The sequence below is a fragment of the Malaclemys terrapin genome, chromosome 22, assembly GCF_027887155.1.
Source record: "Malaclemys terrapin pileata isolate rMalTer1 chromosome 22, rMalTer1.hap1, whole genome shotgun sequence".
NCBI classification, from domain to species: domain Eukaryota; kingdom Metazoa; phylum Chordata; order Testudines; family Emydidae; genus Malaclemys; species Malaclemys terrapin.
Genome location: NC_071526.1, coordinates 1,988,843 through 2,007,321, shown reverse-complemented (window position 1 = coordinate 2,007,321; position 18,479 = coordinate 1,988,843). Strand labels below are relative to the sequence as shown.

The 18,479-nt window shown below is 43.9% G+C and overlaps 1 protein-coding gene across 4 annotated transcripts in view; it reads left to right on the top strand.

Moving 5' to 3' along the window:
* Positions 1-1,011: 1,011 nt before the first annotated feature.
* THEMIS2 (thymocyte selection associated family member 2) overlaps positions 1,012-18,479 on the top strand; it is a 37,925-nt gene continuing 20,457 nt past the window's right edge. For 3 of the 4 annotated variants that reach the window (XM_054012033.1, XM_054012035.1, XM_054012032.1), the window contains exon 1: positions 1,012-1,131. In XM_054012033.1, the coding sequence (XP_053868008.1) occupies positions 1,038-1,131 (94 nt within the window). In that variant the 5' untranslated portion in view covers positions 1,012-1,037. Of the gene's footprint in view, positions 1,132-14,301; positions 14,363-18,479 lie in introns of those variants that run through there. The other variant, XM_054012036.1, reaches the window with a different exon arrangement.

Sequence of the window (18,479 nt, the reverse complement as noted above, 5' to 3'; positions counted from 1 at the left end):
GTCCCTCTGGGCAGGAAAACGGGGCCCCAAACTGCAGTGCCTGCCTCTCTGGGCAGTGCTGGCTGGGCTCAGGCAAGCCCGGGGATGTGACTCACTCAAGCTCCCACAGGGATGCTGGGGCAGAGTGAGGGGCACAAGCTGGACGTGCTGACTTGCAGCCCCCTGCTCTAAGCCCTACCCCGCACTCCCCCTGCCAGGCCATGCACAGCGCAGACCCGGCGGGGCCCTGGCTGGGAGGAGAGCCTTGGGTATCCTTCCAGGGGAAGGTTGGGGGGCTGGTGAGTGGAGCTAGGGGGCCCAGAGGCAGATGGAGGGCTGGTGTATGTGCAACCCCAGACACACATCCCTCCCCTGCTACCAATCCCTCCCTTTGCAAGGGCCCCAGTCTTTACTCCAGAGTGGTTGCAGCTGGCCCTGGCAGGGGGCAGGTTGGCCTCTATTCCAGGGCACTCGGAGCTTGGCCTTGGCTAGACAGCAAGGCGCAGCGCAAGCCAAGGAGACACAGTGTGGAGACAGTCTGGTTTGGACAGGCCGAGATGCCAGGACCTCTGCTAAGCCAATGCACCCAGTTCCTCATCTCAGGGCTCACAGACGAAAACCCCTCCAAGCAGAGCAGCAGCGTCAGCACAGAAAGGCCCAAGCACCCGGAGTGCTGGAACAATTTTTATAGCAGGGGAGGCGAAAGCCATTGAACAAACCTGTAAACGCTGGCTAGGATGGCCGCCGTGCGTTCAGTGGCTTGGTCCAGTGGCCCTGCTGGGGGCTATGAATTTTGGCATGTGAGGCCATGGCAGGGGGGGAAAATACTGTTTGGTGGGGATAATGCACGGGAGCCTAAAGAGAAGGGGTGGAATTCCTGGCACTGAGGCAGCCAGGGCTTTGTAAGAGGCTTGGAGCACTGCCAGCAGCATCCGCCTCTGCTTGGGGAAGGAAGTTATTTCAGTCAAAAGCAGAAGTGAAAGACACAGTGCAGTCCAGAGTGCCCCGTCTCCCCTTACACTCAGATCCCAGCAGAATCACAGGGAGGGTGCGGAGCCATGGAGGCCCTCTCTTTCCAGGAGTATATCTTATCCCTGGACATTGCATCCCTGCCCAGGGTGCTGAAGGTTTGTTCCGGGGTGTACTTCCAAGGTGAGTACCTGCCTGCTTCCTGACCACAGCCAGGATGTCTCTGCTGCTGGTGCCAATAGAGTGGGGCCTAGAGACCCGTATCTGCAAAGCCTTGAACTCCTTCAGGAGCCAGGGAAGCAGGGTGTTGCCTGTAGTCACTGCAGGACAGGGCTCTCTCCATCCCATCCCAGCCTCACCTCATTCTGTGCTAGCAGCATAGAGTGCTTCGATAGCAACCACGCTGCGCCACCTCCCCACACCAGCAGGAGATACTGTGGTGACAACACCCGGCAATGGGGAAGGGTCCTTCTGCCAATCCAGGGCAGGGAGCCTTCACTTGTATCCAAGCAGCTTGTGGAGTGGGCTGTGATCTGACCATTGCAATTCACTGAAACCCCATGCACTCCCCCCGCCAAAGCCTGTCTGTTGGAGTGACACTGGCTCTCTTCTGCCCAAAGGGAAATTAATACAATCTGAACAATGACGAACACAACCCCTCCCCAATCACAGTTTTTATCCCGTAATGGAAGAAGGGCAGAGACTGCATGAAGGAAATGTGCTGTTGCTATTGATTTTACGGGGGTTCTCAGCTACTGCACAATGGGCAGCAGGACGAGACAATTCATTGGCCTCTGGCTCCAAAGTCCCTATAAAGCAGCTGCGCTGTGCCACAAGGCACAGACCTGCCCGCTGAGCTGGAGCTGTTGATTCTCAGGTGGAACACTTCCCGGAGGCAGATGTCGAACTGGAGAGAGAGACCAGCTAGCACTAAGGCAGGCAATGTTAAGATGGAGTTAAGAATATGTAACAGCATGAAAACATGCAGCGCACTCTTCCCTGTAGTGACAGCACGTGGGTTTTATGGTGTTGATTAAGCTTAAGATTTATTATATTTAAGTCATTGTAGGGTTATGGGCCCAGATTAGATAAAACTGATTTTTAAAGGCACATCTAATTTTTTCTTTCTCTGTGTGTGCATGCATGAGTGTTTGTGCATACATGCGTGAGTGTGTGCGCGCACACGCGTGTGCCAGCCCGCACATCTCCCTGCAGGGCAAAATTAAGGTTGTTTGCGTACCCTAGCTGTGCATTTCCATATTTTAGCATGTTTAAATTTTGTTTCAGTTTAACACTAACTTTGAATTGTCTGGGTTTATAATGGTTGGTTGGGATAATTACCCCCTCCCTGGAATGTGTTTTACCCTAAATTACTGACGTGTCCTCTCAGCTTTAACTTCATTGGAAGAATTTCCTTGTTTTTTACATTAAAAATGTCATCCATGGTCACTGCAGTATTGTTGTACCCGTGTTGGTCCCAGGCTATCAGAGAGACAAGGTGGGGGAGGTATTATCTTTTACTGCACCAGCTTCATTCGGAATTAGAGCTTGGTTCAATAGAAGATATTATCTCACCCTCCTTGTCTACCCATGACCGCTAACAACAAACCCAACGGGGATGTTGATGGGTGATGATCTGAAGAGCTGTAGAGTCAACACAGAAACGGCTGGTCTAGTTCAGTCTCCTGTCCCCAGCAGTGGCCAGCACCTTCAGAAGAATCATAGAAGATTAGGGTTGGAAGAGACCTCAGGAGGTCATCTAGTCCAACCCCCTGCTCAAAGCAGGACCAACACCAACTAAATCATTCCAGCCAGGGCTTTGTCAAGCAGGGCCTTAAAAACCTCTAAGGATGGAGATTCCGTGACCTCCAGATGATACTAAACTGCTCAAGATAGTTAAGGTCAAAGTAGATTGTGAAGAACTTCAAAAAGATCTCACAAAACTGAGTGATTGGGCAACAAAATAGCAAATGAAATTTAATGTGGATAAATGTAAAGGAATGCACATTGGAAGAAATAACCCCAACTATACATACAATATCATGGGGGCTAATTTAGCTACAACAAATCAGGAAAAAGGTCTTGGAGTCATCGTGGATAGTTCGCTGAAGACATCCACACAGTGTGCAGCGGTGGTCAAAAAAGCAAACAGGATGTTAGGAATCATTAAAAAGGGAATAGAAAATAAGATGGAGAGTATCTTATTGCCCTTATATAAATCCATGGTACGCCCACATCTTGAATACGGTGTACAGATATGGTCTCCTCATCTCAAAAAAGATATACTGGCTTTAGAAAAGGTTCAGAGAAGGGCAACTAAAATGATTAGGGGTTTGGAACGGGTCCCATATGAGGAGAGATTAAAGAGGCTAGGACTTTTCAGCTTGGAAAAGAGGAGACTAGAGGGATATGATAGAGGTATATAAAATCATGAGTGATATATAGAAAGTAAATAAGGAAAAGTTATTTACTTGTTCCCATAATACAAGAACTAGGGGCCACCAAATGAAATTAATGGGTAGCAGGTTTAAAACAAATAAAAGGAAGTTCTTCACACAGCGCACAGTCAACTCTTGGAACTTCTTGCCTGAGGAGGTTGTGAAGGATAGGACTATAACAGCATTTAAAAGAGAACTGGATAAATTCATGGATTTTAAGTCCGTTAATGGGTATTAGCCAGGATGGGTAAGGAAGGGTGTCCCTAGCCTCTGTTTGTCAGAGGGTGGAGATGGGTGGCAGGAGAGAGATCACTTGATCATCACCTGTTGGGTTCGCTCTCTCTGGGGCACCTGGCATTGGCCACTGTCAGTAGACAGGATACTGGGCGAGATGGACCTTTGGTCTGACCCATTACAGCCATTCTTATGTTCTTATGTTCTCCCTAGGTAACCCATTCCACTGCTTCACCATCCTTCTAGTGAAATAGTTTTTCCTAATATCCAACCTAGACCTCCCACACTGCAACTTGAGACCATTGCTCCTTATTCTGTCATCTGCCACCACTAAGAACAGCCGAGCTCCATCCTCTTTGGAACCCCCTTTCAGGTAGTTGAAGGCTGCTATCAAATCACCCCTTACTCTTCTCTTCTGCAGACTAAATAACCCCAGTTCCCTCAGCCTCTCCTCGTAAGTCATGTGCCCCAGCCCCCTGATCATTTTTGTTGCCCTCCGCTGGACTATCTCCAATTTGTCCACATCCTTTCTGTAGTGGGGGCCCCAAAACTGGACACAATACTCCAGATGTGGTCTCACCAGTGCCGAATAGAGGGGAATAATCACTTCCCTCGATCTGCTGGTCAGTGGTCCTACTAATTCAGCCCAATATGCTGTTAGCCTTCTTGGCAACAAAGGCACACTGCTGACTCATATCCAGCTTCTCATCCACTGTAATCCCTGTCGTCAGGCGTCACCAGTGTGGTGCTCTGCTCTGTTCAATGTTGATAACAGTCGTCTGCGTGTGTTCCCCCTGTATGCCGCCCTGGCTCTGCGCAGATCACTGACACAGCAGATCCCGAGAAAACCACCAACGACCACAGACTCTGATAAGGTACAAAGGCACTTGGCCAGGTTTATTGTCAAACGAAGCACAGTAAGAGTTCCCCACAGACTCTACAGGACATACTATGAATATGTGTCCCCAGCAATGGACCGGCTCAGTCAATGGTGGGACTCTCTGCTGCCCCCTAGGCTGGACAAAGATGTCCACTCAGGGATGCATTCTTATACACAGATACAAACAAGTTACACATCACTCCTGACGCATCGAGGAACAACCCCTCTGCATGTTGGGGTGCTGCCTCTCTCCTGGTACATATTGGTTCGAACAATCAAGTCTATCCATCATATTAACCTTTTGAACCTATCTTTTAGGATGGGTCAACTTATTCCTCATTATCTCTGTGGAATATGTTCGTACTGAACTTTTCTGGTGTCATCCTGGCCCATGTTTATCCTATTAGTGCTTGATACCCTTTAGATATGTGTATACATCCAATTAACAGCCTTCTTCTTGCCAGCTTCTGTGAGCAGGGCCTGCCTCTGGATCACAACTTAACTTTGCTTTATGTTAGCAAAGTCTTGTCCATTACTTTAGTTCAGGCCTTAGGCCTCAGACCGGGCCTCTGATACCAAGGATTTATGTTTCAGGGCCTCATCTTACTACATTCCCCCACTTTTTGTCTTTTTCTGGGGAGGATGTTTACCCATCGTCCCAGAAAAGCATAATGCATGGACTAAAGATAACCCAGTGGCCTAAACACTGTTATGTGGTTACCTTATTTTACCATCCATACACTCATGCCCCACCTGTCTTTAGTCTGCACACTCCTTCGTATGACTGATGGACAGATTTTATTATCCAATTATTTTTAGTCCCTTATGGTGGGCCTCTGAATGTCAGGGCCATGATTGAGGAATGTAGTTTTATGACTGAGCCTTAGAGGTACTCCCAAATAATTCATATATATGAATAATATGGATATGGCGTATATATTTGTAGCGTATATGGGTATATATGTATAGTATGAATGTGTGCATATGACACCACCTTATATCTAAGCATAACCATGTTTTTCCAATCTGGTGTTGTGCTTTGGCCCTTTTACTTTGGTGACACAGATAGAAACACACTCCTATTAGGAAAAAGAACAGGAGTACTTGTGGCACCTTAGAGACTAACAAATTTATTTCAGCATAAGCTTTCGTGGGCTACAGCTCACTTCTTCGGATGCATAGAGTGGAACACACAGACAGAAGATATTTATACATACAGAGAACATGAAAAGGTGGAAGTACGCATACCAATTGTAAAAGGCCAATCAATTGAGATGAGCTAGCAGTAGCAGCAGAAGAAAAAACTTCGAAGTGATAATCGAGATGACCCATAGAAGGTGTGAGGAGAACTTAACATGGGGGAAAAAAATTCAATTAGTGTAATGACCCAACCATTCCCAGTCTCTGTTTAGGCCTAAGTTAATTGTGTCTAATTTGCATATTAATTTGATTTCAGCAGTCTCTCTTTGGAGTCTGTTTTTGAAGTTTTTTTGTTGCAAAACTGACACCTTCAAGTCTGTCACTGAGTGATTAGAGAGGTTTTTGAATGTTATGATTCCTGATGTCAGATTTGTGTCCATTTATTCTTTTGCATAGAGGCTGTCCAGTTTGGCCAATGTACATGACAGAGGGGCATTGCTGGCACATGATGGCATGTAGTTAGGTCCTATGATGGTGTCACTTGAATAGATATGTGGACAGAGCTGCATCGGGCTTTGTTGCAAGGATTGGTTCCTGGGTTAGTGTTTTTGTTGTATGGTGTGCGGTTGCTGGTGAGTATTTGCTTAAGGTTGGGGGGTTGTCTGTAAGCGAAGACTGGTCTGTCTCCCAAGATCTGTGAGAGTAAAGGATCATCTTTCAGGATAGGTTGTAGATCTTTGATGATGTGCTGGAGAGGTTTCAATTGGGGGCTGAAGGTGGCGGCTATTAGGGCAATTGCAGTTATCACCTGTATCATCATTAGTAATAGGCTGAGTGTTTTGAAATACCGGGATAGGCGTTGTTATAGAGTGCTCCACAGTATTATGTATATGAGAAGTAAAATAGAAATCTGGAGTAGTGACACTACAAATGAGGCTTTTATATATAAATGTCTTGTAATTAGTTACTACACAGTACTGCCCATTTATGTTATAGGTTACCCTTACTGCTGGTTGTCACCCTCTGGTAAGCTTTGCTGGGCAGGAAACAGGAACTGCTAGCTTCTGTTCCATGGATTGCATTGCTCTGTGATACACCAGTAGTTGACGTAGATCCAGTTGTTTTTCATGGATGCTGTCTTTCAGATAACCTACTGAATGGACAATAACCAATTTATCAAGTATTGCTGTGTCAGGAGTTAGTATTGGTACCCAGATTGTTTTGAATAACATGTGCCTCAGTTAGGATGCAGTGTTACTGATCCCAAATTGTGACCAATACTAACAGGCAATTTATTTATCTAATTTGTAGTTATTGTGTAACAATGTTTTTTTAACCAATTTGTTTCTCCTTGCCTTCATGTTGTTTGCTGCCATTCGTTTGTTGATTTTTACCTGTGTGTTGGTTAAACAGTTTAGCAAGGTTATGCACATTGTACATGTTGTACAACAATAACACAATACAGCAATAATATAACAGTACAATAATACAGTAGTACAGCAGGGAAGGGCAGCAAAGGGCTGACAGAATTGTGAGGATAAATAGCTGGTTAAGGGAGTGGTGCTATAAGGAGGGCTTTGGGATGTATGGCCACTGGGAGGCTTTCGGGGACAGACAACTGTTCTCACGGGATGGACTTCACCTGAGTAGGGAAGGAAATAGACTTCTGGGAGGGAGGCTGGCTCATCTCATCAAAAGAGCTTTAAACTAGGAATTTGCGGGAGACGGTTGGGAGATGTCCAGTTAATCTCCACGCCAGATTCCAACATTGAAAAGGAGGGTGATGAGATAAGCACAGATATAGCTAGGGGTAAGGGATTGGACATAAGAAGGAGGGGGGGATGGACAGTACGGGGTCCGTACCAAATTGCATAACTAATGGGAGAGAGGCTAAACAGCATACATTAAGATGTTTATACACCAATGCGAGAAGCCTAGGTAACAAAATGGAGGAAATTGGAGCTCCTGGTCCGAGAAATGAAACCAGATATCGTAGGAATAACCGAAACATGGTGGAACGGTAATCATGACTGGGGTACAGGTATGGAAGGGTATGTGCTGTTTAGGAATGACCGGAACAAAGCTAAAGGTGGCGGAGTAGCATTGTATGTCAATAATGAGGTAAACTGTAAAGAAATAATAACTGATGGAATGGATAAGACAGAGTCTGTCTGGGCAATACTCACACTGGGTAAAAGAACTACTAGAGCCTCCCCTGGGATAGTGCTTGGGGTGTACTACAGACCACCAGGATCTAGCCTGGATATGGACAGAGAACTATTTAATGTTTTTAGGGAAGTAAAAACTAATAGGAACTGTGTAATTATGGGAGACTTTAACTTCCCGGATATAGACTGGGGAACAAATGCTAGTAACAATAATAGGGCTCAGATGTTCCTAGATGTGCTAGCTGATGAATTCCTTCATCAAGTAGTAGCTGAACCGACGAGGGGGGAAGCCATTTTAGACTTGTTTTTGGTGAGTAGTGAGGACCTCGTTGAGGAAATGGTTGTAGGGGACAACCTTGGCTCGAGTGAGCATGAGCTAATTCAGTTTAAACTAAATGGAAGGATTCACAGAATTAAAACTGAGACTAGGGTTTACGATTTCAAAAGGGCTAACTTTAATAAATTAAGGGGACTGGTTAGGGAAGTGGATTGGGCTAACATATTTATGGATCTAAAGGCGGATGGCGCCTGGGATTATTTCAAGTTGAAGTTACAGGAGCTGTCGGAGGCCTGTATCCCGAGAAAGGGAAAACGGTTCGTAGGCAGGAGATTTAGACCGAGCTGGATGAGCAAGCGTCTCAAAGGGATGATTAAGAAAAAACAGAAAGCGTACAAAGAGTGGAAGAGGGGAGGGATCAGCAAGGAAACCTACCTTATTGAGGTCAGAGCATGTAGAGATGGAGTGAGAAAGGCCAAAAGCCGTGTAGAGTTGGACTTGCGAGGGGAATTAAAACCAATAGTAAGAGGTTTTATAGCCATATAAATAGGAAGAAAACAAAGAAAGAAGAAGTGGGACCGCTGAAGACTGTAGATGGAGTGGAGATTAAGGATAATCTAGGCATGGCACAATATCTAAACCAATATTTTGCATCGGTCTTTAATGAGGCTAATGAAGGGTTTAGGAATAGAGGCAGCGTGACAGAGGGGAATAAAGGAGGGGGATTGACATTACCGTAGCCGAGGTGGAAGCCAAACTTGAACAGCTAAACGGGACTAAATCGGGCGGACCAGATGATCTTCATCCGAGAATATTGAAGGAACTGGCGCGAGAAATTGCAAGCCCATTAGCGATAATTTTTAATGAATCTGTAAAATCGGGGGTGGTACCGTTGGACTGGAAAATAGCTAATGTGGTTCCTATTTTCAAGAAAGGGAAAAAAAGTGACCTGAGTAACTACAGGCCTGTTAGTTTAACATCTGTAATATGCAAGGTCTTGGAAAAAATTTTGAAGGAGAAAGTAGTTAAGGACCTTGAGGTCAATGGCAATTGGGACAAATTATAACACGGTTTTACGAAAGGCAGGTCGTGCCAAACCAACCTGATCTCCTTCTTTGAGAAAGTAACAGACTTTTTAGATAAAGGAAATGCGGTGGATCTAATATACCTCGATTTTAGTAAAGCGTTTGATACAGTACCACACGAGGAATTATTGGTTAAATTGGAAAAGATGGGGATCCATATAAAAATCCAGAGGTGGATAAAGAACTGGTTAAAGAGGAGACTGCAGCAGGTCGTACTGAAAGGTGAACTGTCAGGTTGGAGGGAGGTTACCAGTGGAGTTCCTCAAGGTTCGGTTTTGGGTCCGATTTTATTTAATCTATTTATTACTGACCTCGGAACCAAATGTAGGAGTGGGCTGATAAAGTTTGCGGATGACACAAAGTTGGGAGGTATTGCCAATTCGGAGAAGGATCAGGATATCCTACAGGGAGACTTGGATGACCTTGTAAATTGGAGTAACAGAAATAGGATGAAATTTAATAGTGAGAAGTGTAAGGTTATGCATTTAGGGATGACTAACAAGAATTTTAGTTATAAGCTGGGGACGCATCGGTTGGAAGTAACGGAAGAGGAGAAGGACCTCGGAGTCCTGGTTGACCACAGGATGACTATGAGTCGGCAATGTGACGTGGCCGTGAAAAAAGCTAATGCGGTCTTGGGATGCATTAGGCGAGGTATTTCTAGTAGGGACAAGGAGGTGCTGCTTCCGTTATACAAGGCACTGGTGAGACCTCATTTGGAGTACTGTGTGCAGTTCTGGTCTCCTATGTTTAAAAAGGATGAACTCAAACTGGAACGGGTACAGAGAAGGGCCACTAGGATGATCCAAGGAATGGAAAACCTTTCGTATGAAAGGAGACTCGAGGAGCTCGGTTTGTTTACCCTAACCAAAAGAAGGCTGAGGGGGGATATGATTGCTCTCTTTAAATATATCAGAGGGATAAATACCAGGGAGGGAGAGGAATTATTTCAGCTCAGTACTAATGTGGACACGAGAACGAATGGATATAAACTGGCCGTGGGGAAGTTTAGGCTTAAAATTAGACGAAGGTTTCTAACCATCAGAGGGGTGAAATTTTGGAACAGCCTTCCGAGGGAAACAGTGGGGGCGAAAGACCTCTCTGGCTTCAAGATTAAGCTAGATAAGTTTATGGAGGGAATGGTTTGATGGGATAATGTGATTTTAGTCAATTAGGCAATAACGTGCCATCGCTGGTAAATAGTATCAATGGTCAATGAGGGTCTGGCTGGAGAATCTTGCCTGTATGCTCGGGGTTCTACTGATCACCATATTTGGGGTCGGGAAGGAATTTTCCTCCAGGGTAGATTGGCAGAGGCCCGGGAGGTTTTTCGCCTTCCTCCGCAGCATGGGGTGGGGGTCGCTAGCTGGAGGATTCTCTGCAACTTGAAGTCTTTAAATCACGATCTGGAGACTTCAACAGCTGAGTTAAGGGAAAGTGGGGGGTCAGCTTTTGTGGCCTGCATCATGCGGGAGGTCAGACTAGATGATCATAATGGTCCCTTCTGACCTTAGAGTCTATGAGTCTATGAGCAATAATACCGTTGTTTTACACAGTAACCAAGTTGAAATTAAATGACAGTTTATCCTGGTCCAGCTAGTGATTTTTAGCTGATTGTTGATACCATATATGGACAATTAAACGGTAGATAGAGGGGTATTTGACCAGTCTCTTATTTATAAAGCCCTTCATTTTTCTTTTCTTGATGCTTGGGGGTTTCTTCACTGTATACTGATATTTTCTGGTGTCTTTGGTCGGTGGGATGCAACTTAAACAACTTTTGTTAGTTAACAGAGTAAAGTTTTTGTTTGTTTTCCTTTTTTGTTTTTTGTTTTCAGTAACCCAAACTTAATACAAAGTTTTACTTAGTTTGTTTACAATGTAATAGGGACAACGTAATAGGGACTGAGTCTTTTATAACACAAGCTGTACTTTTGCAATTGTTGTGTAGACATTCATTTTCATTTGAGGTGCATTACTAATATTTCATACTAAATGTAATGCTTAACGGCTAAAATAAATGCTCACAATCTTCTGTGAGAAGGTGTATTGCTTTTTTTTCCTGCTGAACATTCTGTGTTAGCAAAAGAGTCAATAACATAATTTTTACCAAGCTTTTTAGAGTTAATTTGCTTTGATACTAATTTCACTCTTGTTAACTGTTTAGAAGCACAAACTTTAACAACCACTTTCCATTAACATAACATAACAAAAGAAAAGCATATCAAATTAAACCAAAACAGATTTTAATACAAGTCCATGCAAATACTTTGAGGATATTAAACTTTCATGATGCTTTGTTGTGTTTGGGAGCCAAAAGTGGAAACCTGTTGAAATTGTTTGGTTAGCGTTATGCATAAATTGTTATTTTTAAACATTTTTGCAATCACATTTTTATAACTATATTTAAAAGTGCAAACAAGTTTATAAAAACCCAAACAAGAAATTGACATTTTGTTAATATTATCTTTACCTTAATGTTGAGGTTTCCCCTTACATTTTTTCTTTGAATAACAAATAAAAAAACCTTAAAAAACAAAACACAACTGTGATTGATAAAACAGAATTCTTTTTGTTTGCAATTGAATTATTTGTTGAGGCAGAAATATATGTACACATATTTGTAACTGAAACCTTTTTGAACTTTGCACAAAAAAAGTGGTGCTAATAATACTATGATTATACCCCAACCAGGAACTTAAAATAGTGTGGTACCACATATACATATATTTTTAAACGGGTATAAAATTGACTTTTGTTGCAACAAAATAAAAATAATAAAAAGGAGTCATGTGACACACACAAGACCACACACGTGACATACAGGACTAACTTACAATTAAAAACAAATGGTGCCAGAATTCTATTCATAACTATACAAAATAAGGCAAACAAAAAAAAATAATAAAAAAGGTTAAACATTTGAATAAACTAGTTATTACCTTATTTAAAACTTTTAACATAAATTGATAAAAATATATATTAATATTTGCCAAATTTACAAGGAATTTTGCATTACTTTATATTTAACATTATTTTAAAACTCTGCTATATGGAAATAAGAAAAGTCCATGTTTCAAATATTAGTGAGTGGTTAGGATTAGAAGCAGAGTCATTTCTGTTGCTTGGCAACCATATCTTCAAGAAAGCTAGGAATAATTCCAGCTGTTGCATTCTTGAAGGGTTAAAATAATTAAAAAGGGTTAAAATAATTAACTTACTGGATTTATTTAAAGTTTTTACCTTATTTTTTCTTTGTTTGTTTGTTGTTTTGTTCTGTTTTCAATTGCTTTATCTTTTGGAGGTTTCTGTAAAAACTATAACTTTTAACTTTTAACACACAGAGAGAGAACCAAAGTGAGGAGAGGCGGGGGAAACGGGGGAGTGAAGAGCAGCCTAGGAAGGTAGTGAGACCTGAGTCAAGAGAGATTAACTCTATCAAGGTATTTAAAAGTACAGGCAGCAGCAGCGAGTTTAGCAAACTGAGGAAGCATATAAAGGAAAAAAACTTAACCGGTATGTAAAAATATTTGAGACAGAAGGTTATATTTTTAGATATGAGCGCAGAGTATGGTTCTGTGGGTCAAAGCAGTTGGGAACCAGCAGAGTTGGGAACTGCACCCCTGGTTTTTATCCTGGCTTTGAGAGGAGAGTGGGGGTAGTTACTTGCTCTTACAAAACCTGAATTTGTTCCCCCAGTGTCTGTTGCTTTTGTGTGCATGCCAAATGGATGGCGGGGGTACCCTTTTTTGCTGCAGTTAACTGTTTTTGGGCAATTCCATGTGTTAATGCATTAATTCTAGGTGTTAATCTGCTTAATTTCGGTTTTTTACTTTGAAATTCTTTTTTATTCACTTCCCTGCGATTGAGTCGCAGCTCCTATCTCCTAATGTGCTCTGTGAACTGTTCCATTTTTTCCTTCATCTGATTTACCAATTCAGAGAAAGTATTGTGTGCTACTTTTTCCATTTGTGCACTTACTTCTCCTGTTCTGACAGGCACCAGTCTAGGTGTCAGTTTCAGTTTAACCGGAACCTGGCTTTTATTATAAGGTGGTGGTTGCAATGCAGTGGACCACAGTTCATCTTTGAATTTTGCTATTTTCCATTTCTGTGTCCATTCTTCAGGCCCAGGGGAGCTACCTGAAGCCTGCTGTTGACCACAAATATTTATAGCAGCGGACGGCGTATCTCTTTTTTGTAGGTTTCTTACAGCTGTTTTCAATGTTTTGTTCTGTTCCTGTGCTGGTTGTCTCTGGGCTGCTCACCCCCCTGCAAGGGGGGTGGGAGCATTCCAGGGCTTTGTAGCTTCTTTTCATTCTTTTAACTCTTTTTTTTTGGTTACTGTTACTTGCCCCACCAGTTCAGAGCGGTGCTGTTTTAACAGCCATGGTTATAGTTTGCAATAGTCTACATTTCAAGGCTACTGGCTCTGCCCTAGCCTTACAAATTACATTACATGTTTCTTCCCCATTATATTTTTTAAACTCTGTGGGGATTTGCAGGGAGGGGTTAAGGGGGTTTCCTAGCTTGTGGTTTTCTGTCATGTTAGATGGCGATTCCTACAGCGGACAGCTCGCTTACTCACCAGATCAGCAGTTGTGGTCACCAATGTTGTAACACGTCACAAGTGTGGTGCTCTGTTCTGTTCAATGTTGATAACAGTCAGCTGTGTGTGTTCCTTCTGTGTGCTGCCCCGGCTCTGCAGATCGCTGGCACAGCAGACCCCGAGAGAACCCCCAATGACCACAGACTCCGATAAGGTACGAAGGTATCCAGCCAGGTTTATTGTCAAACGAAGCACAGTAATAGTTTCCCGCAGACTCTACAGGACATACTACAAATATGTGCCCCCGACAATGGACACAGCTCAGTCAGTGGTGGGACACTCCACTGCCCCCTAGGCCGGACAAAGACACTGCCCCAGGGATGCATTCTTCTACACAGGTACAAACAAGTTACACATCACTCCTGACGCATTGAGGTGCAATCCCTCTGCGTGTTGGGGTGCTGCCTCTCTCCTGGTACATGCTGATTCGAACCAACAAGTCTATCCATCATATTATCCTTTTGATCCTGTCTTTTAGGATGGGTCAGGCTGTTCCTCATTATCTCTGTGGAATGTGTTCGTACTGGACTGTTCTGTTGCCAACCTGGCACCTGTTTATCCTATTACAGCTTGATACCCTTTAGGTATGTGTATACGTGCAATTAGCAGCCTTCTTCTTGCCAACGTCTGGGAGCAGGGCCTGCCTCTGGCTCACCGCTTAACTTTGCTTTATGTTAGCAAAGTCTTGACCATTATTTTAGCTCAGGCCTCAGGTCTCATACCGGGTGTCTGATATAAGGGTTTATGTTTCAGGGCCTCATCTTACTACAGTCCCCAGGTTCTTTTCTGCAGAACTGCTGCTTAGCCAGTCAGTCCCCAGCTGTAGCAGTGCATGGGATTCTTCTGTCCTAAGTGCAGGACTCTGCACTTGTCCTTGTTGAACCTCATCAGATTTCCTTTGGCCCAATCCTCCAATTTGTCTAGGTCCCTTTGTATCCTATCCCTACCCTCCAGCATATCTACCACTCCTCCCAGTTTAGTGTCATCCGCAAACTTGAAGGTGTGAGAAACACCACAGCAGGCAGATGTGGGAATAATCTGCCCAATTAAGGCCTCATCCTAATCCCTGCTAATCAGAGACTGATCATTAGAGATTGAAGGTTTGATTTCCCTTCTGTGCTGTATAGGTATTTATACCACACTCATCACCATAGTATCTGAGCACTTTGCAGGAGTGCATTAAGCCACATGACTGCACATGTGTCGTGTGTTTTTGTTCTCTCAACCTTTCCCCAAAGGGAGACCTGTGCAGGGGAGTGTCTTGGTTTGGTAGGGTGTTTTTGTTTAAATAAATATATACCTATTGCAAGATGTTTATATTAGAGACTGCAAGATCAGAGAAATGCCCCTTGCTCTTGGGGCAGACAGTTGTGAGCTTTGTGATGGTCCCTTCCGAAGAGGGTTGTTAGTATTAACTCTTACAATTAAAGGAACCTCCACACTTGTTTTTCTGATTAGCTTTTCAGGCCAGATTCCCAGGGCACTTTGGCTGCTTTACCCCATTCTGGAGCAGCACAAAGTCTCCAGGATGAACTGGCCAGGATAAACTGTCATTTAATTTAATACGCGATGTGGACCTGCGGTTGAAAAGGATCCTGAAAGGAGCAGGTAAGAACCCCTTGATAATCCTTCATGTGGGAACGAATGACACGGCTAGGTTCTCGTTAGAGAGAATCAAGGGAGATTATGCCAGGCTAGGGAAGACTCTCAAGGAGATAGAGGCTCAGGTTATCTTTAGTGGGATTCTGCCTGTTCCGAGGGAAGGGCAGCAAAGGGCTGATAGGATTGCGAGGATAAATAGTTGGCTAAGGGAGTGGTGCTATAAGGAGGGCTTTGGGATGTATGGCCACTGGGAGGCTTTCGGGGACAGACACCTGTTCTCGCGGGATGGGCTTCACCTGAGTAGGGAAGGAAATAGACTTCTGGGAGGGAGGCTGGCTCATCTTATCAAAAGAGCTTTAAACTAGGAAGTTTGGGGAGATGGTTGGGAGATGCACAGTTAATCTCCACGCCAGTTTCCGGTATTGAAAAGCTGAGTGTAATAAGAGGAGACATAGCCGGGGAAATGAGATTGGACATAGGAGGGACAGGGGGGACGAACACAAAGAGGAGCGCAACATACAGTGCTAGTAATGGGAGACAGGCTAAACAACATATATTAGGCTGTTTGTACACCAATGCGAGAAGCCTAGGTAATAAAATGGAGGAATTGGAGCTCTTGGTCCGAGAATTGAAACCGGATATCGTAGGAATAACTGAAACGTGGTGGAATGGCAGTCACGACTGGAACGCAGGTATGGAGGGGTATGCGCTGTTTAGGAAAGACCGGGATAAAGGTAAAGGGGGGGGGGTGGCATTGTATGTCAATAGTGAATTAAGCTGTGAAGAAATAATAGTGGATGGAATAGATAATACAGAGTCCGTCTGGGCGATACTCAAGCTGGGTAAAAGTACTACTAGAGCCTCTCCGGGGATAGTGCTTGGGGTGTGCTATAGACCGCCGGGATCGACCCAGGATATGGATAAGGAATTGTTTAATGTATTAAGGGAGGTAAATACTAATAGAAACTGTGTAATTATGGGGGACTTTAACTTCCCGGATATCGATTGGGGAACAAACGCTAGTAGCAATAATAGGGCTCAGATGTTCCTAGATGTGCTTGCGGATCAATTCCTTTATCAAGTGGTAGCTGAGCCGACGAGGGGGGAGGCCATTTTAGATTTGATTCTGGTAAGTAGTGAGGACCTTGTTGAGGAAGTGGTAGTGGGGGACAACTTGGGCTCCAGTGATCATGAGCTAATTCGCTTTAAACTAAATGGAAAGAGTACCAGAATTAAGTCAAAGACTAGGGTTTATAATTTTAAAAAGGCCAATTTTAACAAATTAAGGGGACTGGTAAGGGAAGTGGATTGGGCAAACGTATTAAGGGACCTAAAGGCAGAAGAAGCCTGGGATTACTTTAAGTTAAAGATGCAAGAGCTGTCAGAGGCCTGTATCCCCAAAAAGGGAAAAAGATTACTAAGCAAGAGACTTAGACCGAGCTGGATGAGCGACCGGCTGAAAGGGGCGATTAGGAAAAAACAGAAAGCGTACAAAGAGTGGAAGAGGGGAGGGATCAGTAAGGAAACTTACCTTAGCGAAGTTAGAGAATGTAGAGATAGAGTGAGAAAGGCCAAAGGCCAGGAAGAGTTGGACTTAGCGAGGGGAATTAAAAGTAATAGCAAGAGGTTTTACAGCCATATAAATAGGAAGAAAGCAAAGAAAGAAGAAGTGGGACCGCTGAAGACTATAGCCGGAGAGGAGATTAAAGATAATCTAGGCATGGCGCAATATCTCAATGAATATTTTGCATCGGTGTTTAATGAGGCCAATGAAGGTATTAGGGATACTAGCACCGTTACAGAGGGGCATACGGGATGGGGGATTACCGCATCCGAGGTAGAAACAAAACTAGAACGCCTTAATGGGACTAAGTCGGGTGGACCGGACGATCTTCATCCGAGAATATTGAAGGAATTGGCGCGGGAAATAGCAGGCCCATTAGCGACTATATTTAATGAATCTGTAAACTCGGGGGTAGTCCCGTTAGACTGGAGAATAGCCAATGTGGTTCCTATTTTCAAGAAAGGGAAAAAAAGTGACCCGGGTAACTATAGGCCTGTTAGTTTAACATCAGTAGTGTGCAAGGTGCTGGAGAAGATTCTGAAAGAGAAACTAGTTGAGGACCTTGAAGTTAATGGCAAATGCGATAAATTACAGCATGGTTTTACGAAGGGCAGATCGTGCCAAACGAATCTGATCTCCTTCTTTGAGAAAGTAACGGACTTATTAGATAAGGGAAATGCGGTGGACCTAATTTACCTGGATTTCAGTAAAGCGTTTGATACAATACCCCATGAGGAACTATTGGTTAAAATGAAAAACATGGGGATCGATATGAAAATCCAGAGGTGGATAGGGAATTGGTTAATGGGGAGAATGCAGCGGGTCGTATTAAAGGGTGAATTGTCGGGTTGGAGGGAGGTTACTAGTGGAGTGCCTCAAGGTTCGGTTTTGGGACCCATCTTATTTAATCTATTTATAACTGACCTCGGGACAGATTGCAAGAGTGGGCTGATAAAGTTTGCGGATGATACGAAGGTGGGAGGAGTTGCAAACTCGGAGGAGGATAGGGATACTCTGCAGGGAGACTTGAATGAGCTTGTGAATTGGAGTATTAGAAATAGGATGAAATTTAATAGTAAAAAGTGTAAGGTTATGCACTTGGGGACGAATAATAACAATTTTAGTTACAAGATAGGGACGCATTGGTTAGAAGTAACGGAAGAGGAGAAGGACCTAGGGGTCCTTGTGGACCGCAGGATGACTATGAGTCGGCAATGTGACGTGGCGGTGAAAAAAGCCAATGCGGTCTTGGGATGTATTAGGCGAGGTATATCTAGTAGAGATAGGGAGGTCCTGCTTCCGTTGTATAAGGCGCTGGTGAGACCTCATTTGGAGTACTGTGTGCAATTCTGGTCTCCAATGTTTAAAAAAGATGAACTCAAACTGGAACGGGTGCAGAGAAGGGCGACTAAGATGATCAGAGGAATGGAAAACCTGTCGTATGAAAAGAGATTAGAGGAGCTTGGGTTGTTTAGTCTGACAAAGCGAAGGCTGAGGGGGGATATGATTGCTATCTTTAAATATATCAGAGGGGT